The 26,740-nt window shown below is 36.0% G+C and overlaps 2 protein-coding genes across 2 annotated transcripts; both read left to right on the top strand.

Moving 5' to 3' along the window:
- The first annotated feature begins 4,618 nt into the window (after positions 1–4,618).
- LOC103959012 (UDP-glycosyltransferase 87A1-like) lies at positions 4,619–7,369 on the top strand. The gene is made up of 2 exons (XM_048564703.1): positions 4,619–5,325; positions 6,298–7,369. Exons 1-2 carry the CDS (start codon positions 4,833–4,835, stop codon positions 7,182–7,184), a joined length of 1,380 nt encoding a protein of 459 aa, XP_048420660.1. The 5' UTR covers positions 4,619–4,832; the 3' UTR covers positions 7,185–7,369.
- A 3,607-nt stretch (positions 7,370–10,976) lies between these two features.
- Positions 10,977–25,227, top strand: LOC103958957 (UDP-glycosyltransferase 87A1-like). Its single transcript, XM_009371278.3, has 2 exons — positions 10,977–11,540; positions 24,250–25,227. Exons 1-2 carry the CDS (start codon positions 11,048–11,050, stop codon positions 25,131–25,133), a joined length of 1,377 nt encoding a protein of 458 aa, XP_009369553.2. The 5' UTR covers positions 10,977–11,047; the 3' UTR covers positions 25,134–25,227.
- Positions 25,228–26,740: the final 1,513 nt, after the last annotated feature.

Here is a 26,740-nt window from a genome sequence, read left to right as displayed (position 1 = left end):
CCTCTAAATTTGATCCTCGTGCACGACGGTGTCTTTTTGTTGGGTACCCTTATGGTCAGAAGGGTTACCGCTTGTTTGATCTTACACTTAACAAGTTTTTTGTGTCACGGGATGTCATCTTTTTCGAAGACCATTTTCCCTACAAATTACCCCATCCTTCCGCTGCTCCCACTCCCAATCCTCCTCCACTTCTTATAGAACCCTACTCGCCATCCTTTGATCCATTCCCTATCATACCCATATACCCTCCCATCGCATCCTCCCCTGACATCGCTCTCCCTGTTGAGCCTACTTCCCCTTCCTTACCTTCTCCACCACCATCCCCTCCGTCTTCCTCCCTGCTGCACCCCCGCCACCCCGGCGTGGCACACGTCCTACCAAACCCTCATCTTTCTTGCAGGATTTCCATGTTGAGACCTCTCTCCCGTCCCGACTTGCTCCTTCCTCGAATATGGTTCAGGTATCAGGTACTGCTCACCCTCTGTCTTATTACCTCTCTTACAATCGCCTCTCTCCTATGCATAAACATTTTGTTACTAACGTCACCATCATCCGAGAACCTACCACTTTCCTACAGGCTGTCCAACATCCACAATGGCGTGATGCCATGCACCACGAACTTGCTGCACTTCAGGCCAACCATACTTGGTCCTTTGTTCCACTTCCTCCTCACAAAAAGCCGATTGGATGCAAATGGGTGTACAAGGTTAAGCTTAAACCTGATGGGACAATCGAGCGTTACAAAGCTCGGTTGGTTGCCAAGGGCTATAGCCAAGTCGAAGGGGTTGACTATCGTGAAACATTTGCTCCAGTTGCCAAGTTAACCACTGTCCGTGTGCTCCTTAGTGTTGCTGATGTGCGTCAATGGCATTTACATCAACTCGATGTCAACAACGCCTTCTTGCATGGCGATCTGGATGAGGAAGTGTACATGCACTTACCTCCTGGCTTTGGACGAAAGGGGGAGACTCGTGTTTGCAAGCTGCACAAATCCTTATATGGTTTAAAACAAGCCTCAAGACAATGGTTCATTAAACTTTCCACTGCTCTCAAGGCTGCTGGATTTCATCAATCGCGTTCTGATTATTCATTGTTCGTCCGAAGTCAGCACGGTAACTTCATTGCTTTATTGGTATACGTTGATGATGTAATTTTAGCAGGAAATAATCTGCAAGAAATTGAAGCCACGAAGCAGTCCCTCTCACAACAATTCAAATTAAAGGATTTGGGACAACTTAAGTATTTCTTGGGGTTAGAGGTTGCAAGATCTACAAATGGCATCACCTTATGTCAACGCAAATATGCATTGGATATCTTAGATGATGCGGGATTTTTGGGTGCTAAACCTTCACGGTTTCCTGTAGAATCAAATGTTTCTCTTACACAGATGGAAGAAGAACTTCTTATTGATGCTTCATCATATAGAAGACTTGTGGGTAGGCTGATCTACCTAACCATAACCAGGCCGGACTTAGCTTATGCTGTGCACATGTTAAGCCAGTTTATGGACAAGCCTAGACAACCACACCTTGAGGCAGCACACAAAGTTCTCAGATACATCAAGGGTTCACCGGGACAAGGTATATTGCTGCCATCCAAGGGATCCTTGCAGTTAAGTGCATTTTGTGACGCTGATTGGGCCAGGTGCAAAGACACAAGAAGATCAATAACAGGTTATTATATTCAACTTGGTCAAGCACCGATATCCTGGAAAACAAAGAAGCAAACCACTGTTTCTCGTTCCAGTGCTGAAGCCGAGTACCGTTCCATGACAGCCACATGTTGTGAGATCATATGGTTAAAGAACATTTTAAGAGATTTAAAGGTGAGTCATTCACAACCAGCCATGTTATTCTGTGATAACCAAGCAACCATAGAGATTGATTGTCATTTCTTCAAACCCGGTATTTCATGAAAGGACAAAGCACATAGAGATTGATTGTCATTTGGTGAGAGAAAAGATTCAAGAAGGAATGATTCGTACAACATACATACGAACAAGTGATCAACCAGCAGACATCTTCACCAAACCGTTGAATTCTACACAGTTTGAAACATTGCTCAGCAAGTTGGGTGTTATTAACATACACTCCAACTTGAGGGGGAATGTTAAAAAAGATATCTCGGATTAGTATGGTAAATCTTGTAAATCTGTAATTAGCCTTTACTTACCTGATAAGGTTTGACTTCCTTACTTTTAGGCATTAGTTTAGGATTAGGGTTGTGTCTTTCCTATATATATTGTAACCCTAGCTTTCGGTAATATATGAAAAACATTCTGCAATATCACGTTTCTTTAGAGTAACTAAACATGGGTATGACACTAATATCTAAAGTTGAACAAAGACACTATTTCTGAAACTGAATACAAGTTGGTGTGCCTTGATTATTTCTTAAACTGAATATGGTATCTCTCAAGGAAATTTAACGACCATTCTTCTCTCTCCTCTTCTTGCATTTTCTTGGCCCTTTCTCACCTTCTAACCACATTTTCTTCTTCTAATTTTCTTCAATTCTCATCAAATTTTCTCTAAATCTCTTCAATTTCATAGCTTTTTACACTAATTACTTAATTTTCTTCCATTAAATGCACATCTACTGTTTACTTTTCTCTTCCTCCTATAATCTCACCTTCTCCATCTGCAAAATCGAAAAATAACACAAATCAAATCAATACAATTGAATACAAAAATATCCATCAAAAGTCCTCCTGGTTGGTTTGTGGTACTGTTTTTAATGGAGAAAACACCAAGTCCTCACAACTTGCAAACAAATCAAAGAAAGCAAATGACCAATTTCCAATATGAAGATGCCAACAAGAACACAACTAAGCAGCAGCGTGCAAGAAGTCTTCTTGGCTTGAAGTTCCTTGCACGCACCTTTATTTTGGTTTTTTTTTTTTTTCTTTTCTTTTTTTCTTCTCTCTTGTCCTTATTAACGGACAAGGATCCTCTCCGGATCCTCTTTGTGGGGATCCGAAGATAAATCAATCGTGTCCGTTTATCATACATCGTGCGATCAATTTTTATTAAATACTATTTATATTCAATTTTAAATTAAAATTTTAGAATGATTTCTAACCGCACGATGCACGATGAACATACATGATTGATTGATCATTCGGATCCCCACAAAGAGGATCCGGATAGAATCCTATTCCCTTGTTTTTAAATAAAATGGTTAATCTCAGTTTACTACCCTAAAGTTTCTTGGTTTTCAACATTTGGTACATGAAATTTTTTTCATCCCAGAGTGGTACATAAAGTTATAATTTTGGGACACTTTTATTCATCCGTTAAGGTTGCTATTAAGTTTGCCGTTAACTGATGACGTGGCATTCACGTGAACAATGACTGGGTGCCATGTGGATATTAAAAAATAAAATAATAAAAACTAAAAAAATTAAAATTTTTTTTATTTTTAAATTTGGGCGTCTGCACCCACCCTTCCCCCTCCCTCTTCGACTCCACCCACTCAATTTTTCTCTCTCTCTCTCTCCCCCTCCCATATCTCACTCCATCAATGGCCTCCCTCTTCGACTCTACCGTCGTTGGAGGTAGCAGAGCCCGGAACACTACTCCCAGTAGAGGGCGAAGGCGGTACCGTCGTTTTTATTTTTTATTTTTTGCTCCCAAAATTTTGTTTTTAGTTTTGTTTGAAAGAGGCAATGGCAATTCAAATAATTTTGTAGACAAAATTATGTAAACTAAATGATATGAAAATTGATAATTAAATTATTACTTAAGTCTTGAGTAACATATTATTCTTAATTAATAACACATCATTTAATTTGCAAATTTAATATACAAATTTTGTCTATATAGTGTTGCCCATAATTTTCCTTCCAAGTTGGTTATTTGTCGCTTGCCACATGCCAAAAGGATAGAGCACGTGGCGTATTATTGTGATGTTAGAGACTTTTGAGATGAATTTGCTTCATTAACAATTTTACACTGAAAAAGACAAAGCTCAAAATTGACCAAAACTTGCCACTTAATACTACAATTTAATAGTATTTTTCTTCACTTGTAAGTGAAAGGTTTTAGGTTTGATTTTCTCCAAAAGAAAATTCGAACAACATTATTGCAAGTCCATTGTGAGACTAAACTCATCCCCATACCCATATTTACTCTACCTAATATTACTCTTTAGTTTTACTAACTTTACTTTTCACATTTCCAACAAAACAAAAAAAATACTTTTCAAGTTTACATTTGGGTGTCAACTTCTAGATCCCACGTGGGTTGAAAACTTGAAAGGCATGGCCCATGCTTACCCTAACATCGAATTTTCTGCTAGCTTTGTCAACAAAAATGATTCGCATTTTCCACAACATAACCATTACAAAGACATACGACAGAAATTAAAAAATGACTATTTAAAACGAGTCAATTAAAAATTTTTGTTATACAATTTTGAAAAAGATTAATGGAAATAGATTATCTTTGGATCCATTCCTCCTAATTCACCAAGTTCGAGAATCAAGACCGTTGAAATTTAATCCAACGGTTAAAGTTAATATAACATTTAAAGTGGGCCTTGTTTGTAACCGTTGGATCAAATTTTAACGGTTCGAATTTCAGAACTTGGTGGATTATAAAGAAGGAATCTGGAGATAATCACTTTTCAAGATTAATTGGAAAAAGTGTCAATCACAAATACTTTTTACACACTTTTGTTACACTCATGGCGACCATGAGGGTACTTTTTACAAGATTAATATTTTCTATTAACATGTAATTTAGATTATATATAAGAAGGGATAGCAATAGCCTTAAAGCTTCAATCTTCAATCTTCAGTCTTCAATATTCAATCTTCAAACAAGGGAGAAATGGACACGGCGGAAATTGAGACAATCACAATCTGCCACGTGGTGGCTTTGCCTTATCCGGGAAAAGGCCACATCAACCCCATGATGAACCTCTGTAAGCTACTATCTTCAAAGAACCCTCAACTCCTCATCACCTTCGTCGTCACCGAAGAGTGGCACGGGTTCATCGAATCCGACCCAAAACCCGACAACATCCGATTAGCCACCATACCCAACGTCATACCCTCTGAGCACAGTCGCGCAAAAGATTTTTCCGCGTTTTTGGAAGCTGTGTGGACCAAGATGGAGGCTTCGGTTAAGCAGCTTTTGGATGGGCTCGAGCAGCCAGTGACCGCCATAGTTGCTGATACCGCCCTTGTTTGGGCACTGAGGGTCGGGAATACAAGGAATATTCCTGTAGCTTCGCTTTGGACTTCGTCACCGACGATGTTCTCAATGTTGCATCACTTTGAGCTGTTGAAAGAAAATGGCCACTTCCCTCTTGATGTCTCTGGTGCGTGTACACTGATCGGCATCATTATTGTAGTATTTCCTAAAGTTACTTTAGCGTATTTAATTAAATATTTAATAATTCAAAAATTTTAATTATTAAATATTTAATTAAATTCTTTTAATAAAAATAAAATAAAAACTGAGAATGATTAATAACTCTGAAATATTAAATGCTGTCACTTCCACTTGCCAAAAGGATAAAGCACGTGGCGTGTATTATTTGGGGGTGTTAGAGACTTTTGAGATGAATTTGTGCTTTATTAACAATTTTGCACATGAAAGCTCAAAATTGACCATGACCTTATGAATTTTATATGCTTTGGTCTTTGATTTGTAAGTTGTGAATTTGTTTGATTGTGATTACACATAAGGTGTAATTTTTACTTTTTTGGAATCCAAATAGATGAATAACCGTGATTCGTCATCAATTATATCTTTTTTTAAAAAAAACATTAGATTATTTCTTAGCCTAAGACAATATATTATATTTTAAGGAATATTAATGAAATATTCTTGGTACTGTTCACTTTTAACGTTAATGATATTTTTACCTTGAAAAATCACTCCTAGTACTATTCATTTACACCTTTATTTGTCAATTTAATTAAAACTAAAGTTTTTAGACATTTTTCGTTAGTTTTTCTTGTATTATTTTATTCATATACTTCAGACACTTAATATTTTATTCATATACCAGAAATAATTGTATCAGTTTGAATAAATTGTGTACAGCCTTTCTCTAATTTATAAACAAGTTGATGTATTTGCGAGCTTAAGACGTTCTTATGAACAATTTGTATTATTTAATTTAGTTGTTCTCAACTGTAATATAGCAGATACTTTTCTTACATGTATGCTCTATAATTTTAAGGATCTTAAATTTTAAGGTTTTGGAAAAGAAAAAACATTTTTTCTTTGTTAATATACAATATAATAATGTTGTACGATGTAAAATGTTATGTGAAAATTACAGAGCGTGGAGATGAGACGATAGAATACATTCCTGGAGTCAGCACCACAAGCGTTGCAGATCTACCCCCAGCGTTTTTTGCAGACCATCAAAATGTCTTCCCCAAGGTCCTTGAAGCAGTTTCTCAAGCAGTAGAGAAAGCACAGTATCTTTTGTTCACTTCAGTCTACGAGCTTGATCCGCAAGTTTTCGAAGCCTTGAAAGCCAAGTTTGCTTTCCCTAGCTACCCTATTGGCCCATCCATACCTTACTTTGAACTTTCAAAAACTCTTCCCACTAATCGAAACGACATCGATTATCTGCATTGGCTAGATTCTCAACCCAAAAAGTCAGTTTTGTACATCTCCATGGGAAGTTTCCGATCAGTTTCGAAATCCCAAATGGATGAAATTGCTGCTGGGGTGAAAAGTAGTTGTGTTAGGGTTTTTTGGGTGGCTCGTGGAGATGCTTCTGAGTTGAGAGATTGTGTTGGTGATTTGGGTTTGGTGGTGCCTTGGTGTGACCAATTGAGGGTGTTGTGTCACGATTCGATTGGCGGGTTTTGGTCACATTGTGGTTGGAATTCAACTTTGGAAGCTGTTTATGCTGGTCTTCCAATTCTTACTTGTCCAATATCTTGGGATCAAATTCCCAATGGTAAGCAGATTGTGGAAGATTGGAGGATTGGATACCGGGTGAAGAAGAAGGTGGGGGTCGAACTTCTTGTGAGTAGCAAGGAAATTGCAGAACTTGTGAAAAAGTTTATGGATGTGGAAAGCGAGGAGGGGAAGGATTTGAGGGAAAGAGCCAAACGACTTCAAGAGGTTTGTCGAGGTGCAATTGCTAATGGTGGCTCATCTGATAGAAACCTTGATGCTTTTCTTAAGGATATTTCACAAGGACATAATTAATTGCCATTAAGCTGATGAATGTGGTAGCTCTTAGACAAGATTGCTTGCGTTTCGAGACAAATGGCTATATTCAACTTATAACTGGAGGTATTAATATGAGTGAGGAGTTCATTTCTTTTGCAGTTTGGTTGTGTTATATGTTCTAAAAATGTTATAAACTTAAGATATTGTATTCAAGATGTTCATATGTTCTAAAAAAAACTAAGCTCAAAAAGGTATTTGGTAAACACTTAAAACAACTTATATTCAGAGTGGCTCTCTATTTTTAACCATTGGATCAAATTTCAATAACCTGAATGCATTGATTAGTGTGCTCAGATCCCTTGAATCCATAGAGGATCCAGTTACATAATTGGGATAAGTGTTGTTTGTCTACTGCTCTTAGAAACACTTTTCTTATTTAACTGTACCAATAATGGATATACTAAGTACTGGTTTAGTACTGAAGTACTTTTATAAAAAGTAGGTATAAAAAAAAAAAACTGAGCTCAAAAAGATGTTTGATAAAACTTAAAAAAGCTTATATTCACAGTTTTGAGTAAAAAAAAGTTAAAAACCTGAAGTAGCAAAAATGAGTTTATTCTCACAACACAATAGAAATAATTTTTTTTTCTCAAAGCATATCAATACTAAATCAGCTCTAAAGGTTTTTCTTTTTAATAAATCAGCCCTAAAGGTTTTTCTTTTTAATATTTTATTTTCCTTTTCCTCCACTCCACCCGTTGGGTCCTCCGCACGTTGTAGGCCCAGGCTTGCGGGAGCTTGTCGTCACGATGTTGACGAAGAGATCGAGGTGGGAGTTTCCAGTGGAGAGGTAGGTGGTGTTGTTCTCCGTCGACGTACTGGGATCTAAGGTCGCTGGAGAAGAAGAAGAGGTGGATCCATTTTAGTTTCGGATAATGGCAGGGTGAATACATTTATTGACTAAATCTAATAAACTAAAATGAAAGTTGATAATTAAATTATTATTAAATGTTGATTCACATATTTATTTTTTTATTAATGATCCATTATTTAGTTTGCAAATTTAATCTACTTAATATTACTCTTTAGTTTTACTAACTTTACCTTTCACATTTCCAACCAAAACAAAAAAATACTTTTCAAGTTTACATTTGGTTGTCAACTTCTAGATCCCACGTGGGTAGAAAACTTGAAAGGCATGGCTCATGCTTACCCTAACATCGAATTTTCTGCTAGCTTTGTCAACAAAAATGATCCGCATTTTCTACAACATGACCATTACAAAGACGTACAAGAGAAATTTGAAAATGACTATTTAAAAAGAGTAAATTAAAAATTCCTTTTATACACCTTTGAAAAAGATTAATGAAAATGGATCATCTCCGGATAAATTTTTCCTAATCCATTAAGTCCGAAAATTCAACCGTTGAAATTTGATCATTATTGAAGTAATTTCTCTCAAACAAGGGAGAAATAGACACAGCGGAAGTTGAGACAATCACAATCTGCCACGTGGTGGCTTTGCCTTATCCTTGAAGAGGCCACATCAACCCCATGATGAACCTCTGCAAGCTACTATCTTCAAAAAACCCTCAACTCCTCATTACCTTCGTCGTCACCGAAGAGTGGCACGGGTTCATTGAGTCCGACCAAAAACCCGACAACATTCGATTAGCCACCATACCCAATGTCATACCCTCCGAGCACAGTCGCGCGAACCACTTTGCCGCGTTTGTGGAAGTTGTGTGGACCAAGTTGGAAGCTCTGGTTGAGTAGCTTATGGATGGGCTCGAGCAGCCGGTGATCGCCATAGTTGTTGATACCTTCCTTGCTTGGGCTTTGAGGATTGGGAATAGGAGGAATATTCCGGTGGCTTCGCTTTGGACTCAGTCGCCGACGATGTTCTCATTGTTGCATCACTTTGAGTTGTTCAAAGAAAATGGCCACTTACCTCTCGACGTCTCAGGTGTGTGTACTCTTACCACGATCAATATTGGAGTATTTTCTAAAGTTACTTTAGAGTAACCTATCCTTCCAAATTTTCAACTATTAAATATTTAATGAAATATTTTTAATAAAAAAAAACATAATAAGTAGAAATTTCTCTATTTTAAAATGTATCAAAGCCTTGGGTGGTAATAAAAAGTTGACTAATGTATTTTTCAAATTGGATTTCATATTGAAATGAATATTGTAATCATAAGAAAGTAGGTTTCTTTAGCTATGGGACTATCGAAAGAAAATTTTGGATAGGAGCTTATACGATTTCCTCCTTTCAAAACTAGACGTGAAAGTTTTCTCTCATCTGACTCAAGTAATTACACCAACAAAGATATAGAGATGGATTCCCACTTTAAAAGTCTATAAAAACACAAATATTTTCTAGAGTTACTTTAGAGTATCTTATAATTCAAAATTTTTAATTATTAAATATTTAAACAAATTCTTTTTAATATAAAAATATAGCAACTAAAAATGACCACGAATTTTGGAATACCTAAATATTCCAGAGCGCCATAAATATGTTGCCTAACTGAAAATTAGATGGTTGAATTTTTTTATTTCCAATTTCCAAACGGAAGATACAAAATTAAAATAATTGTAAATATTGCTGGTCTTATATTGTGCTCATCAAACATCTTGACTCTCATCTCAGTCTTGTAAGTTGTCACACTCCAATTATTTTCGGTCGAGCAATACTAAGAAAAATAATTTTGTAGACTAAATTTTGTAAACTAAATAATATGAAAATTGATGATTAAATTATTACTTAAATTTTAAATAACGTACTTATTCTTAATTAGTGACACATCATTTAGTTTGCAAATTTAATATATAAATTTTATCTGCATAGTGTTACCCATATTTTTCCTTCCAAGTTGGTTATTTGTCGCTTGCCACATGCCAAAAGGATAGAGCACGTGGCGTATTATTGGGATGCTAGAGACTTTTGAGATGAATTTGCTTTATTAACAATTTTACACTGTAGAAGACAAAGCTCAAAATTGATCAAGACTTCCCACTTAATACTACAATTTAATAATATTTTTCTTCACTTGTAAGTGAAAGGTCTTAGGTTTAATTCTCGCCAAAAACGAATTTAAACCACATTATTACAAGTTCATTATGAGACTAAGCTCATTCCCCTCGTCCATATTTACTCTGCCTAATATTACTCTTTAGTTTTACTAACTTTACTTTTCACATTTCCAACCAAAAAAAAAAAATACTTTTCAAGTTTACATTTGGGTGTCAACTTCTAGATCCCACGTGGGTTGAAAACTTGAAAGGCATGGCTCATGCTTACCCTAACATCGAATTTTCTGCTAGCTTTGTCAACAAAAATTAACATCGAATTTTCTGCTAGCTTTGTCAACAAACATGATCCGCATTTTCTGCAACGTGACCATTACAAAGACATACAAGAGAAATTTGAAAATGACCATTTAAAAAGAGTCAATTAAAAATTCTTGTTATACAGTTTTGAAAAAGATTAATGGAAATAGATTATCTCCAGATCTATTCATCCTAATCCACCAAATTCGAGAATCAAGACCGTTGAAATTTGATCCAATGGTTAAAGTTAATATAACTTTTAAAGTGGGCCCCTGTTTGTAGCCGTTTGATCAAATTTCAACGGTTCGAATTTTTGAACTTGGTGAATTACGAAGAAGGAATCTGGAGTTGATCACTTTCCAAGATTAATTGGAAAAAGTGTCAATCACAAATACTTTTTACACACTTTTGTTACACTCATGGCGACCATGAGGGTATTTTTGTCTTCAAAGAGTTTCATGCAAGCAGCTCCCCATGACCCTTCAGCCAACTTGCATATTATACATAAGAAGGGATGGCAATAGCTCCAAAGCTTCAATATTCAATCTTCATACAAGGGAGAAATGGGCATGGTGGCAGTTGAGCCAATCACAGTCTGCCATGTGGTGGCTTTGCCCTCTCCTGGAAGAGGCCACATCAACCCCATGATGAACCTTTGCAAGCTACTATCTTCAAAAAACCCTCAACTCCTCATCACCTTCGTCGTCACCGAAGAGTGGCACGGGCTGATCGAAATAGACCCAAAACCTGACAACATCCGATTAGCCACCATACCTAACGTCATACCCTCAGAGCACGGTCGCGCGAACCACTTTGCCGCGTTTGTGGAAGCTGTGTGGACTAAGATGGAAGCTCCGGTTGAGCAACTTATGGATGGGCTGGAGCAGCCGGTGACCGCCATAGTTGCCGATACCTTCCTTGTTTGGGCTTTGAGGATCGGGAACAGGAGGAATATTTCGGTGGCTTCGCTTTGGACTCAGTCGCCGACGATGTTCTCATTGTTGCATCACTTTGAGCTGTTCAAAGAAAATGGCCACTTCCCTCTCGATGGCTCAGGTGCGTGTACACTTACCACGTTCATTATTGTAGTATTTTCTAAAGTTACTTTAGAATGTCTTATAATTCAAAATTTTCCGTTATTAAATATTTAATCAGATTTTCTTAATAAAAGATATAATAACTAAGACTGATTACAAAGTCTAGAATATAAATAATTGTAAATATTGCTCTTCTTATTTTGTGTTAATCAAGCATCTGGTCCTCATCTCATTCTTGTAACTATTTTCTATATACGGGAATGCAACCTGGTACCACAAGCTGCCCATGAGTAACAACAACGGTTGAATGAAGTAATTTACTGCGTACATATCTCCAAGAATGAGAATCAAACAATGGGTGTAGTTCTAGAAAAGAGTATGTATGATGTGCTATACATCAGAATATATCATTGATGAATAATCTATGGCACGACGTGTATAGGAGATGCTTATCCACGTCTACGTAAATGAACGGTGTGTATGAGAGAAATAGAGACAGTCAGAGAGAAGTCCCTTGATAAATACCAAGACTATAGTATTTATAGAGACCTTGGGAGTAATTCCCATTCAATCGTGAGACTATCTATCCGTTAGCTCTTGATTATGCCATTTCATTCAAAAGTAGTAGCAACATGTTCAGTCCAATTTCTCAGCTTCCAAGTCGAAGCACACAGGAGAGAATACACAGCCCATGGCTAAAGGGGGAAAAGTAGAACCTCAAGGGTTGCCAAACTACTTCTGCAAATTTACACAAATACAACATTCCTCTAAACTCTGCAGAATAACCATATGGTGTGTATGAACTTTGAGAATTAAATCAGTACGTTAGTCACCAAACATATATGTTTAAACGCGATCGACTGTGCTAAAACGTACATTATTCTACACGAAACACAGAGGACTACAAAAACATTACAGATTCTCAGGCTACGAATATTGCAAGAGAAGATATGAAAATGTTTGGACATACAGCTCAACCGAAAACATGAGACTGGTAGTTGCATACCATTAACAACTCCTACGTCCCACACACCGGGCGACGAAAACACATCAAATGAATCACACACAACCACAAAAAGAGGCCCTACACAAACACGGAATCTTAGAAATATTGGTTATTTACTTTATTTTATTAAAGATTCAAAACTTTATTTATTATTATTTTAAATAATAAATATGAAGAGTCATATCAATTAGAGAAGTCATGTCCTTTACCAAAGGTTATATAGAGTTTTATAAATGGGGAACTCCTCAAACGTTAATAGTATATTCAAATATCTTTCTTCTCTCTCTACTACAATACTCATATATAATTCTTATTATATTTCTACTCATCTTGATCATCAATGGGCAATTGATCACTACTTGACACCTCGTCTACCATAATTGTGCTTATGGATTAGACACTCTGTGAGATTCAAGGGTTGTATTTTGGAGGTGTAGATAGCCGTTATAATCGGCATGTATGGAGACGTCTACGGCTTTAGGACAGTGACAACACGCCTCTCTTGATATTACAGGCCAAATCATTCTTTACGTTTTCCTTTTTATTACTTTATTTATTGATATATGTGTTTGATGCATTTGGGTATTGTCTAATTGATTGAATTTACATGTGTATTATGATCATAATCATTTATATTATCCTACAACTAAAGCCGTATATTGCATCTCTATTGTTGTGGAAATCCCTATGAATTTATTTGTGTTGTTATTTTGGTTGTGGGATCAATTATCGCAATTTATTAATTTCATAATTTAATGAAAAGGTGTTTGCATGTATATGCATCGATTATCCATGATACGTATTTCTATAGTGTTTCGTGATTGAGTAAGGTGGGTGATGATTAAAACATATGTTGCCTACATGGCTTGATTATCTCATATTATTGAGATAGTGATAAAACTCAAATGTATCTGAGTCTTCTGAGGCCGTCCTTCCTCTTACTGGGAACAACAAGCTTTATTTATTTTTATGTTATTTTAATATTTGGGTAAAACGAAAGAAACTTGTATTACATTACATACCATGTCTTTTCATACGAATTTTCTATTCGTTTTATGGGAATATAGTATACATAGAAATTTTTTAAATTAGGGTTCTTACAGGTTGAATATAAGTTCAATATTCTTTGCGCTTTCTTGCTTGTGTAATTGTTTTCTTGGTACCTCCGATGACTTAGCATTGTGGTTTAAAATATTGAGATTAGGGGTTGGCATCTAGAATTATTTGGAAAAAAAAAAAAAAAAATCCTTCTAAGCTCGTTACTTTTCTTGCCTGGAAAATATTCGCACAGGCATCAAATGCCAACAAGAATTATGTAGTCTTGCAGATCTTTCCTAGTATTATAAAATCCATATATTATTTGCTAAATTTCGTTGTGAGTTGATTGAGTTATGATAATTTTAAACAATGGCTTAGAATCTGGAAATTCTGGACGAAAGCATGTTAATTTGGGTTAATTGGGTTTCAGATTCTATGTCGTCAAAAGGGAAAAGGGAAAAGGGAAAAGTAATGCACTATGTAGTTATAAATAAATATATATATATATCATACTAAGAAATAAGTGTAATTGGTTTCCTGTAACCAGTCATTGGAACAATTAATTTTATATATGATTATTCCTACATGCTTCTTGTTCTTGAAACTGCATAACTGTTTGGTAATATTTAATTTGACAGAAAGGGGCCGGTATTATTGTTTGATTGCATCTTTACATGGTACACAACTTGGAAATGCAGTTATATCGCATCTCTTTGATATTAGACACTTGCCTCTGATCATGATTTTCGAAAATTTGCATGGTTGCAGTTAAAAAAAAAAAATTTAGACACAATCTGTCAAAAATTGTATAAAAGAAATACAGTATGACTTAAACGCTATAAATAAAAATTGTTTTAATTGGGTGGTAAACTAAATCATAGAATATGAATTCATTGAGTTTTCATGGCTCTTTGATTTCGTATGTTAGACACCTTGCTATGTCTTAAAATTCATTCATTGTGTATTATATCATCATCCTCATATATAGTAACCTGCAAACAGATTTGCAGTATGTATTTTCAGAAGTTTTACTTGCACTATTATTTTTTTTTATGTTACTAATATTGTCAATTATTATAAATATGAATGATTATATATTGACTATAGAGAAGTGTAATTTAGGATGGACTGCTGACTTTGTATGCCTTAGTTCTTTCAATGCATTTGATGATAAAATAAAATCATAAGCGTATATAAGAGTCGGTGCCGTGTTACTATGGGATTTGGTCAAAACAATATATTTGTTGATCATCTTGGTTTATACTTTTGAAAAAAAAAAAAAAATCGTGGGAAAGTATATTTGGGTCTTATTTTTCCATCTCTTAATCACATGTTACAAATTGTGAATTATATGTTGTTTGAGTTTTGCTTTGTTGAGCTTTGGTATCACAGTGAGAATAAAGTCACAAGAACATATTAATATTTTGTCTTCATTGCAAGACATGTAGGTACCGTTTGGTACGTGGGACGGGACGGAACAGAGTGGGACAAGGCGTTCCGTCCCACGTTTGGTGCGCCTAAAACGGGTGGAACGAGCTGTTCCACGGGACGAGTTTTGGGTGAATTTTCGTTCCACCTCACCCTCCTGGAACGTCTCGTTCCACATCCGTGGAACACAAAATTATAACCTCTCCGTCTCCTTCTTCTTCCTCCTTGTTTCCATCCGAGGGCATCTTTGCCCCCGCTCCGTTCCGTTCCGTCCTGTCCCATCCCGTCCCGTCCCGTCTGCATACCAAACGATACCGTAAGTTACTCTTTGAGAACAAACAAATAATATTAAACTTTTCTTCAATATGCGTATAATTACTCTTATTTTTTATATCTTATATATAATGAAATTGATTTGAGATTCTCATGAAATGAATTTTCTGATATGCACCATAATGTGGGGTATGTTTCATTGCTCGTACCAATGTTTATTCTAGTGAAGCTATGAATGATTATGCACCTTAAACAATTTATACGTGAAATTATGACTAAAATGTTTTTAGCTTGCAGTTAGTTATAACATGCAGGTTTAAGAGCACTGACGAGCAAATATATGACCAGAAAACTTATACATGCCTTGTGAAGGCAATCATAATTAACAAAATGACTTGTTAGTCATTTATCTATATGCCCGAGGGAGACTAAATGCAAAATTGTCGAGGGGGATGTGCTTAAACCCGTAAGGGAGTCACCTAAGTAAGAAACCCAACTTCTGTGATTGGAGATCCCATGAAGGAAGTTCAATGTGGTAGAAACAATCCAATTTGCGTGACTCATTATAGCACTCATATTATAATGAAGATATCCATGAGATATTCTTCTGCTCATCCCTATGACATTAGTGCAATTTTATGTGACGTTAGGAAAGGGTATTAACCCTGAATGAGTTTCAAGGCGGGCAATCTCCCGCAGGATACATGTCACATGCACTCTTGGAGAACTCACCTAAGTGAGAGTAGCTGTGAGGCCGCAATTGTGAGGATTGGGCTGTTCTCTAATAACTCTCATGAGAATCAAGATTAAGCGCATGTCCATAAATAGCGCTAACCCGCGCCAAGTTTTTTATCAATACCATGTGTGTTACATTTAGTATTCTAGTCAAAAGGAGTCTAGTTCAAGACATAGTTCACTATGATTCCTTCAGATGAAAGTTGTTAACTCTAAGTTAGGTTCCAAAAGACACCTACAGCCATTGCATGGTATACAAGTTGCCCAAATTTCTTCCATTAGTATCTACATGTTTATGTCTTCTACATTTTTGTGGAGTTTTGAATCTTGTGGTGGATTGTTGGTTATTTACTTTATTTTATTAAAGATTCAAAACTTTATTTATTATTATTTTAAATAATAAATATGAAAAGTCATATTAATTAGACAAGCCATGTCTTTTACCAAAGGTTATATAGAGTTTTATAAACTGAAAATATGATTTTAGCCCTTGAAACTCAAGTTTATTTACATAAAACCCGACATAGTCTTTTTATTTGAATAAAACCCAATGACTAGGCTTCACATAAGTAAATTCATTAATTTTGTTTGCCTTTACACATTTTGCATTTTTCAAATGCCTCAAATACCCCTAATTACAGTTTTGATGTAGACATTTAATTCTATGCAGATTTGAAGGGAAAATTTAATGAAAAGAAATGTATTAATGTTTAAAATCATTGCATTAATATATCAAAACAAATTGTATGTTAAGGCAAAAAAGAACTAATAGTGTTATACTTTCCTTAAGATTTCGTGATTGTTTTTCAAATTTGCATAAAATTAAACAATTTTAATTTAATCTTATCATATTCTTACCAAATGAAAATTTGAAAGAGCACTATAAAATAATTTACCTATATTTTAAAAATATAGGTAAATTAGTTTGGACATGTGAATTAGTAATAAATTTGCCTTGTATATGTAATGATACATGCAAAATAATTTACTCCAGGGTACCCTCTATCGTTTCAACTCAAAAAAAAAAAATAATAATAATAATAATGTTATTTGATTCAAAATAAATGTATCTATATTTTATATAATAATGACACACCCCGACCCAGAAAGTCCACTTGGACCCTGAATCGAGCTGTGCTGGCCGACACCTGGAAGGTGACGAAGCCATAAAATGTGATAGTGTATAAAAAGTGAATAAATTTGAACCTAAAAATTATTAATACCAGAGTGCGCTACGAGTGGGAGCGAACCCATTTCACACACGATGTCAGAGCATAAGTAAGGTACAGTAGTGTGGGTAAGAATCATACCCTCAGAAATATCCATCAATACTAAGATTCGCCACAGATTCTTGTCGATACAAACTCAACAGCTAAAACCTGGAGGGCACCAAACAGAAGGTGTGAGTAAGCAATAAAACCAAGCTTCCCAAAGTTATTACCTCTCTAAAAGTAATGCCCCTAAATGTAAAACCCGTATTGTTTTCCATAAGACAGTACAACATATATACATATATCCAAACCATACTCAGAAATGACCAAAACCACGGTTTGCCATCAACTCCACCATACATTAATAAGTAGGCCAAATGAACTAAATCAATACAAAGTGATATATCAGTCAGAGTCATCTAAAATGACATGTACAACTTATCCATATCTCATCAATCATGGCTAGCATATAAGTCGGAGTCACCTATAGTGACCTGTATGACTTATCCATATCTCATCAATCATGGCTAGCATATAAGTCGAAGTCACCTATAATGAACTGTACGACTTATCCATATCTCATCAATCATGGCTAGCATATAAGTTGGAGTCACCTATAGTGACCTGTACGACTTATCCATATCTCATCAATCATGGCTAGCATATAAGTCGAAGTCACCTATAGTGACCTGTACGACTTATCCATATCTCATCAATCATGGCTAGCATATAAGTTGGAGTCACCTATAGTGACCTGTACGACTTATCCATATCTCATCAATCCTGGCTAGCCAATAGCTCAATAAGTATACCTGCACACGAGTCGGAACCACCTAAAGTAGTCTGTACGACAGGACTGGGTGTCAATAAATACGCTCAAGTTCTATGATCACGTGAAGACTGGGCGAATAATCGCGGGTCACCTACGAGTCGGAACCACCTAAAGTGGTCTGTACGATAGGATTGTGCACCTACCTTGGATCCAAGGTGAGCGTAAGGTGCGGGAGGTGAACATCACGTGAAGGACTGTGCCCTGGCCACGGGCGGGAGCACTAACACCGGGGTGCAGGTTTATGAGCTCTCAATGCATCTCAATATAACATGTGCAACTCATGACAACTAGTACGACAGTATCGAAGTTGCCTAACACATAACTGTAGTCATGCTATAACGCAATCGATTCAACTAGTACCATAAACTTACCTGAACTTACCTGGGTGTCCTGAGTTCACCTTTGCACTTGAAAGCATTCCCAATAATTATATGCAAGTAATATACATATTGATATACCATGATGCAATCTAATACTCAACCATGTCGTAGCATTTTCAATTATAAACAATACGGTGTGAAGTGTACAATCAATAACGCCCTACTCCCGAACTACTTATTTTCAGGGATAATTATCCATGATAACCCAATTAACACTAATTTAACTAACTAATTCACAAAACTAAAACTTGCCTTTATCAATTTCCTTCGCATTTCTCAATTTCCCAAGCAAGGCTTTTGTCTCAAATATTTTATGGCTGCATCTAACGTCTCGTTAGACTGCCTACGTACCCTAAACAGGGATCAAGCCATTCGTAGTTCATATAGGTACTTCAAGCATTCACAATAATTATATGAAGGTAATATACCTAATCAATTTAAAAGTGTCGATAGAACTCTCAATAATATGTACAATAAAAAGGAAAAGATCCACTCACCTGGAGTCCACGCTATGCTTCTTTAGCGCACGCATCAAGGCGTCCTGAATGATCGGCCCCTGTGGCCAATTATCAAATCACATCTCATAATTCTTATCCGTAGAATACGTAATTCACATAAAACACAACCTCAACGACATTCTAAAATAGTTTGCGACCCATTGACCACAAGTCAACCGTCGATCAAAGATCGACGGTAGGGTTTACAACCCTGTATAACTTGACCCGGAAGATCCGCATATCAGATTTCCAATCTGCAACTCCCAACGATCCACAATATGTTTCTAGAATAACATATTAAAATTTCATTATGATTCAACGGTCATATTTCCGCCAATTGCCTAAAACAAGTGGCCGTGAACATTTATTTTACTAACTTACAAATCCAATTCAGGAAGATCCGTAAGTCGGATTCCCGATCCATAAATTCCTATGATCTTTAAATATTACGTATTATAATGTATCCAATTTTGGTGACGATCCAACGGTCGGATCATCGATTCCCATTTTTATCAAGTAACGTATTGTAACGAATTTAGGTTCCAACGATCAACCTACGTCATTCAAATGACAAAACTGAATTCAAGACATTCGATATAGCCTAAAAATAGCATTTGCGGCCCACTGGCCAAGCGCCGCCGCGGGTGGCGGTCGGCCGCCCCGACTCGCCGGAAAATCCAACTATTTCCAAAAATTACCAAAATTTACAGAAATAAAGATCTCAGTGAGTAGAGTAAACTTTATACCTGTGGCCAAGACCAAATTGGCTTGGAAGTACCTCAATTTCACCAAAACCGTGCGGAACCCTAGGTTGTAGGTGTGTTCAATCCGACTCCAAAACAACTCCGTCGTCCAAACCATTGCTTGGACTTTGTTCTAGGCCTCAAGAGGATGCTATGGGTGGTGGAAATTGAAAGAAATTGCTTCGGGATTGGGTGATTCGAAGCCAAAGCCGCCGTTCCCCTTCTTGTGAATTTCTCTATTTTCAAGGCCAAATCTCTCCAAATTTGAGATGGAATGGATAGAGGGAAGGTTATGGAGGAGTTCTCAAGAGGTTTATGAAAGCAATTGGTCGGAAAAATGGGTGAAAATCGTCGAAAAGGGAGGTGTTGCCGACCGGGTTGAAAACGGGTTGCGGGTCAAGGGAACCCGACTTCCCCTCCTTCTCCTTTTCCCTCCTTTCCCTCCTGTTCTCTCCTTTGGTTGGTTAGTGTCCTCATCTCTCTTCTCTCATCTTTCCCGATTGGGCAACTCGCCCAATCTCTTTTTTTTTTTCTTTTTTTTTCTTTTTTTTTCTTTCTTTCCTCCATTTCTGATTGGGCTTCACCTTGAATAACCAATTTCTGATTGGGGATTTAATTTAATTAACACTAAACCTTGAATAACCAATTTCGAACGTCCGTAACTATACCGTTATAATCCGTACTCACAAACGGCTTTCGCCTATACGTTCGTACCAACGAGTACTACGAGGATATGCTAAAAGAATAAGTCCCACATCTCTCAAGTCGATGGTCAACGGAAGTCAAAGTCCTTGCCTCTAGGGCAATTTCGTAAATTCACGCTTTTAAAAATAAAATAAAAACGTAAAATTTGGAACGGGTTGTCACAAATAATATAAGTAAATTATTGCACACATATATATTAACAGTAAAATGTGCCCAATATATATAATAATGCATGAAAATAATTCACCTACTGTCACATCCCGGCTCAGGGCGGATCACTTCCTGGGCCCGCTCCACCACCGTAGCACGATATTGTCCACTTTGGGCCTACCATTCCCTCACGGTTTTGTTTTTGGGAACTCACGAGCAACTTCCCAGTGGGTCACCCATCATGGGATTGCTCTGGCCCCCTTCTCGCTTAACTTCCAAGTTCCTACGGAACCCGAAGCCAGTGAGCTCCCAAAAGGCCTCATGCTAGGTAGGGATGAGAATATACATATAAGGATCACTCCCCTGGGCGATTCTACCCCCCTTAGGGGCCCGACGTCCACGTCGGCACACACGCGACCAGGGTTAGGCTTTGATACCAAATTGTCACATCCCCGCCCGAGGCGGATCACTTCCCGGGCCCGCTCCACCACTGTAGCACGATATTGTCCGCTTTGGGCTTACCATTCCCTCACGGTTTTGTTTTTGGGAACTCACGAGCAACTTCCCAGTGGGTCACCTATCATGGGATTGCTCTAGCCCCATTCTCGCTTAACTTCGGAGTTCCTACGGAACCCGAAGCCAGTGAGCTCCCAAAAGGCCTTGTGTTAGGTTGGGAATTGGAATATACATATAAGGATCACTCCCCTGGGCGATGTGGGATGTCACACCTACAAATAAAGAAAAATTGACTAAAAAATAATATATCTACTACTTTTTGTTTATGAATTTCAATTTCTTTTTTTTATATTACAAACATAATGTACCTACAATATAATTTACCTATTGTTTAATCTTATAAGAAAATAATGTATCTACTGTTTTATTTATTTATTTGTCGAATATGTACTATTTTATTTTAATGGAGATAATTTGTCTTGGTTTAATTTTTATGAAATAATTTAGGCACTGTTTAACTTTACCAAAATAATGGAACTAATGTTTTAATTTACCTACAAAATAAATGCTATTTGATTCAAAATTAATTTACTTATATTTTACATATAAATATAGATAAATTATTTGACACATCCTGACCCGGATTGTCCACTAGGACTCCGAATCGAGATGTACACCCATCCGGACCAGGATGTGACATTATTTTTAACAAGTATATATGATAACAAACAAAAAATGCCTAATGTATTTAATAATCTAGGTAAAATAATATACCTACAACATAAAAGAATATTAATTGGTTCTTTGTTGTTTTTATAAAACAATATTATTATTTGATGCAAAATAACTAATTGTACAAAGGATTTTTTTTTTTCAAACGAAAAATGTGCCCATAATTGTTTATGAACATGGCTAAATTAATATATATATATATTCCTAATATTTATCATACAAGAAAGGTAAAATTTCCATATGGAGTTAATTGCTAATCATAATTAGGGTGAGTAATAATATTTATTGACATAATTAGAGTTTTGTGGCATAAGTTGTAAATATGTTATAATAATTGATTACATATTTGTCTACATGGTGCTCTATTTGAAATTTAGGTTTTATTTGGATGTTTAATATTATGTGGGTTTTTGTTTGAAAAATAGGAGTTTCAAGGGCTTTTTTTTTCTAAAGAACCCTTTTATAAATGGGGAACTCCTCAATCATTAATAATATATTCAAATGTCTTCCTTCTCTCCCTACTACAATACTCATATATAATCCTTATTATCTTCCTATTCATCTTGATCATCAATGGGCAATTGATCACCACTTGGCACCTCATCTACCGTAATTGTGCTTATGGATTAGACACTTTGTGAGATTCAAGGGTTGTGTCTTAGAGTTGTAAATAGTGGTAATAACTGGCACGTAGGGAGGCGTCTACGACTTTAGAACAATGGCAACAGGCCTCTCTTGATATCACAGGCCATATCATTCTTTACCTTTTCCTTTTTACTTCTTTATTTATTGATATATGTGTTTGATGCATTTGGGTATTATCTAATTGATTGAATTTACATGTGTATTATGATCATAATCATTTATATTATCCTACAAAAAAAATATGAAATGGACAGATTTGGATGTGAGAAAATGCGTGACAACCAAAAACACCACCTAAAAAAAGAAAACAAGTTGGAAGGGCCTATATACTTCTCAATCTTACTTTTGAGAGGAGGGGGATTTGAAAACCCGACTTGGGTAAATACTTTTAACCACGTGAGTCTAGGGTAAGATATCCAATTCTTCTAAGATTATAATTATGTTGTCTAATCTCAAGATATCCTAATTTTACACGAATTAGGGTTTCCTTTACTTGCCAGACAAGCAATATCTTCAACAGGATTAGAGCTAATGGAGTCGTCCCCGACTACCATAGCATGTGGTAGTCTGATTTGGAATACCCATGTAGCTGCTCCCATCTCACTTTGAGAGATTTTCGGTCAGTCTAACCATCCTGAGTGCCATGTGTCATGAGTGTAGAAAATCATGGTCCCACAAATGCCCCAACTATGCTTCCAAAATGTGCTCCACTTGAGTATGGATAACACAATGGACCATGAGCGAATCCTTCCAGAATGACCTTTATGGAATGTGAATCGAAATGACCTTCAAATTGCTTGTTGATTTGGAGCTAACCAGGTCCGGCTAGTCCTACTTGTTTGTCTCTAAAAAATTTGATATTCCTGAGTTCTGAACCATATTGTAGACCTCTAGTCAGACTTTCGAATGCTTAACTGAAAAGCTGAATGTAGGGCAGAATGCACCACTTACCTCTAGAATGACTTAGATGCCTTAAGAGATGCTTTTCTAAGTTTATTTCACTCAAGTCTTTAATCACGTTAGAGTAAATTACTTATAAAATTTCTTCCTCTGCTTCTTTTTCGTGTAATATAACTTTAACTCGCCAATCTTGAGTAAATTAGACTCGGAGTTAAGTAACATAGTCAAACACGAATAAGTTTGTTGGTCCGGGCTTTTATTCACCCTTGATAACACTGCAGCAGAAAAATATTAAACTTAATGTTTATAGAGATTTCTAACATTAACATTAATAGTATAGTAATTGAACCATGACACCAGTTCAGCTAAATTTATAATGAATTTTACCATGACCTTATCAATTTAATATGCCTTGGTCTTTAAATTTGTCTCTACAATAGGGTATAATACACATTAGATTCTTCTTTAGCCTCAGACACTATAATATATTTATTCATATACTTCTTAAGACACTTGTTGTCTAATAAGTGCACAACATAAAATTGGTAACCAGAAATAATTGCATAAAGCCTTTCTCTAATTTATAAAGAAGCTGATGCATTTTCGAGCTTTACACATTCTTACGAAAATTTTGTATTTGGTTAATTTAGTAATTTTCAACTGTAACATAGCATGATATCAGTTACTATATGTATGCTCTTTTTGGATCCACCCGAGGAGAATTTTTGTGTATTGGAAACGCGGCCAAGTACACTAAGTATTATAATATCTGGTTGGATACTTGAACAAAAAAATACCAACTTCTAATATTATGACATTTCATGTACCAGACCGTGTTCCCGGCACAATAAAAAATCTTCCATAAGTTTATAACAAGTATTCTTGGTGCAATTTTATGTTTTTGTCAAAAGAAGAAGCAATTTTTCTTGCTTGATATACAATATAATAATGTTGTACAATGTAAAATTTTATAATCAATGTAATGTGAAAATTACAGAGCATGGAGATAAGATAATAGAATACATTCCTGGAGTCAGCACCACATGCATTGCAGATCTACCCGCAAAGTTTTTTGTAGACGATCCAAAAGCCCTCCAGAAGCCCCTTGAAGCAGTTTCTCAGGTAGTAGAAGCACAGTATCTTTTGTTCAGTTCAGTCTATGAGCTTGATCCGCAAGCCTTTGAAGCCTTGAAAGCCAAGTTTGCTTTCCCTATCTACCCTATTGGCCCAAGCATACCTCACTTTGAACTTTCAAAAACACTTACCACTAATCAAAACGACATCGATTATCTGCATTGGCTAGATTCTCAACCCAAAAAGTCTGTTTTGTACATCTCCATGGGAAGTTTCCTCTCAGTTTCGAAATCCCAAATGGATGAAATTGTTGCTGGGGTGAAAAGTAGTGGTGTTAGGGCTTTTTGGGTGGCTCGTGGAGATACTTGTGAGTTGAGAGATTGTGTTGGTGATTTGGGTTTGGTGGTGCCTTGGTGTGACCAATTGAGGGTTTTGTGTCACGATTCGGTTGGCGGGTTTTGGTCACATTGTGGCTGGAATTCAACTTTGGAAGCTGTTTATGCTGGTCTTCCAATTCTTACTTTCCCTATTATTTGGGATCAAATTCCTAACGGTAAGCAGATTGTGGAAGATTGGAGGATTGGATACCGGGTGAAGAAGAAGGCAGGGGTCGAATTTGTTGTGAGTAGCGAGGAAATTGCAGATCTTGTGAAGAAGTTCATGGATGTGGAAAGCGAGGAGGGGAAGGATTTGAGGGAAAGAGTTAAACAACTTCAAGAGGTTTGTCGAGGTGCAATTGCTAATGGTGGCTCATCCGATACCAACCTTGATGCTTTTCTTAAGGATATTTCACAAGGACATAATTAATTGCCATTAAGCTGATGAATGTGGTAGCTGTTCCACATGCTTGCTTGTGTTTCAAAACAATTGTTATATACAAAATTATAACTGGAGGTATCAATAAGAGATATTCTATTATAAACATCTTGCTTGTGTTTCAAAACAATTGAATGTGGTAGCAGTTTGGTTATAAACTCGAGATATTCTATTCATGTTATTCATATTTAGAATAAGTGTTTAGCCACTGCTATTAGAAACGCTTTCTTATTTGACTGTACTCAAAACGGATGTATTAAAGGTTTTACTCTTGAATGTTTTATTTCCTATAAAAAAATGCATCGAAAAAACAATAAATTTGTACAATACATGTAACACAAACTAGGTTTGTACATGTCGTGGAAGTGAAATTAATCCACGAACAAATAAATTCTATTATTTGGTTAAAAATTGAAATCACATTTTATCCCTAGTGGATTTTTCAATTAAATATAGTGATAGAATACCCTAAATATAACCACGTGAGCAAACTATTCCTTTCAAATGAGTGCTTATTCTTCATTCATGACTTTAATCCTTTTTAAATCCTCATTAGAAAAGTATAGTTTGATGACATTTTTTAATTTGATAAGAAAATCTAGAATCTTAAAGGCAATCCTTCGGAGAATGAAGCTAGAGGATGAAAGAAAGGGTTAAACATCTTTACTTTAGAAACGTTGAGGAGTGCCTGTATAAATTGAACATTTAGTATACCCAAAACTTAACTACGTGAGCGAACTATTCCTTTCAAATTGTACCACATGTATTTAATTTTTGTTATACATGAAATAGTTTTCTACGCTGCTTGTGTTTCTAGTAGTACTAAATTTTCACTTCAGATAAATGGCCAATACCCCAATCGTGGGTGCTGCCCAAGTCCGTATGGCGAGTCATAGGCTACAACACCTTTTAGTTCTCATACAAAAAAGTGCTCAGTCGTCATTCATGGCTTGAACCTTTTTTAATCTTAAAAAAATGCATAGTAATTTGATGAAATATTTTAATATGATAAGAACAGAACTATTTGATGAAACATTTTAATATGATAAGAATAGAATTTTTTTTTCTTTTTAATACAACAATATATTTTATATTAAGAGAATGAAGAGTTGGGCTAAGTCACACAATAAGTGACTTAATTTGGTATCGAATTTGCCATCCACGAGATTCGAACCTAAGACCTCTGACCTACAAGTAAAGAGGAATATCACTAGACCGTAATACTGAGTAGCGATAAGAGTAGAACTTAAAGGCTACTGTTTTGAGAAGGAAGCAGGAAGACTATCAAAAGAGTTAAAAAAATTTACTTTGGAGACATTGAGGAGCGCCGAGCATAAATTGGACATATAGTAACGAATTCTAAAAGACGCTAGGTGCTAGTTGGGCAGCGAGAAGGGGCCTAGCGCCTAGGTGGCTAGGCGGGACCTAGGCAAATTTATGTTAATTTAATATAAAATTTAAATTTATTATATAAATAATATGCTTTTTTAAATAATATATATGTCATGTTAGGGGTTTTAATATAAATGGTCTTACAAGGAAAAGGAATAATAAAACAATACAGAAATATGTAAAAAACCAAAAATGATGATTGATTT

The sequence above is a fragment of a genome, unplaced genomic scaffold (assembly GCF_019419815.1).
Source record: "Pyrus x bretschneideri cultivar Hongxiangsu unplaced genomic scaffold, Pyrus_bretschneideri_v1 Contig39, whole genome shotgun sequence".
NCBI lineage: Eukaryota > Viridiplantae > Streptophyta > Magnoliopsida > Rosales > Rosaceae > Pyrus > Pyrus x bretschneideri.
The sequence above is the reverse complement of the archived record's forward strand: the minus strand, read 5'-3'. Positions and strand labels throughout refer to the sequence as shown.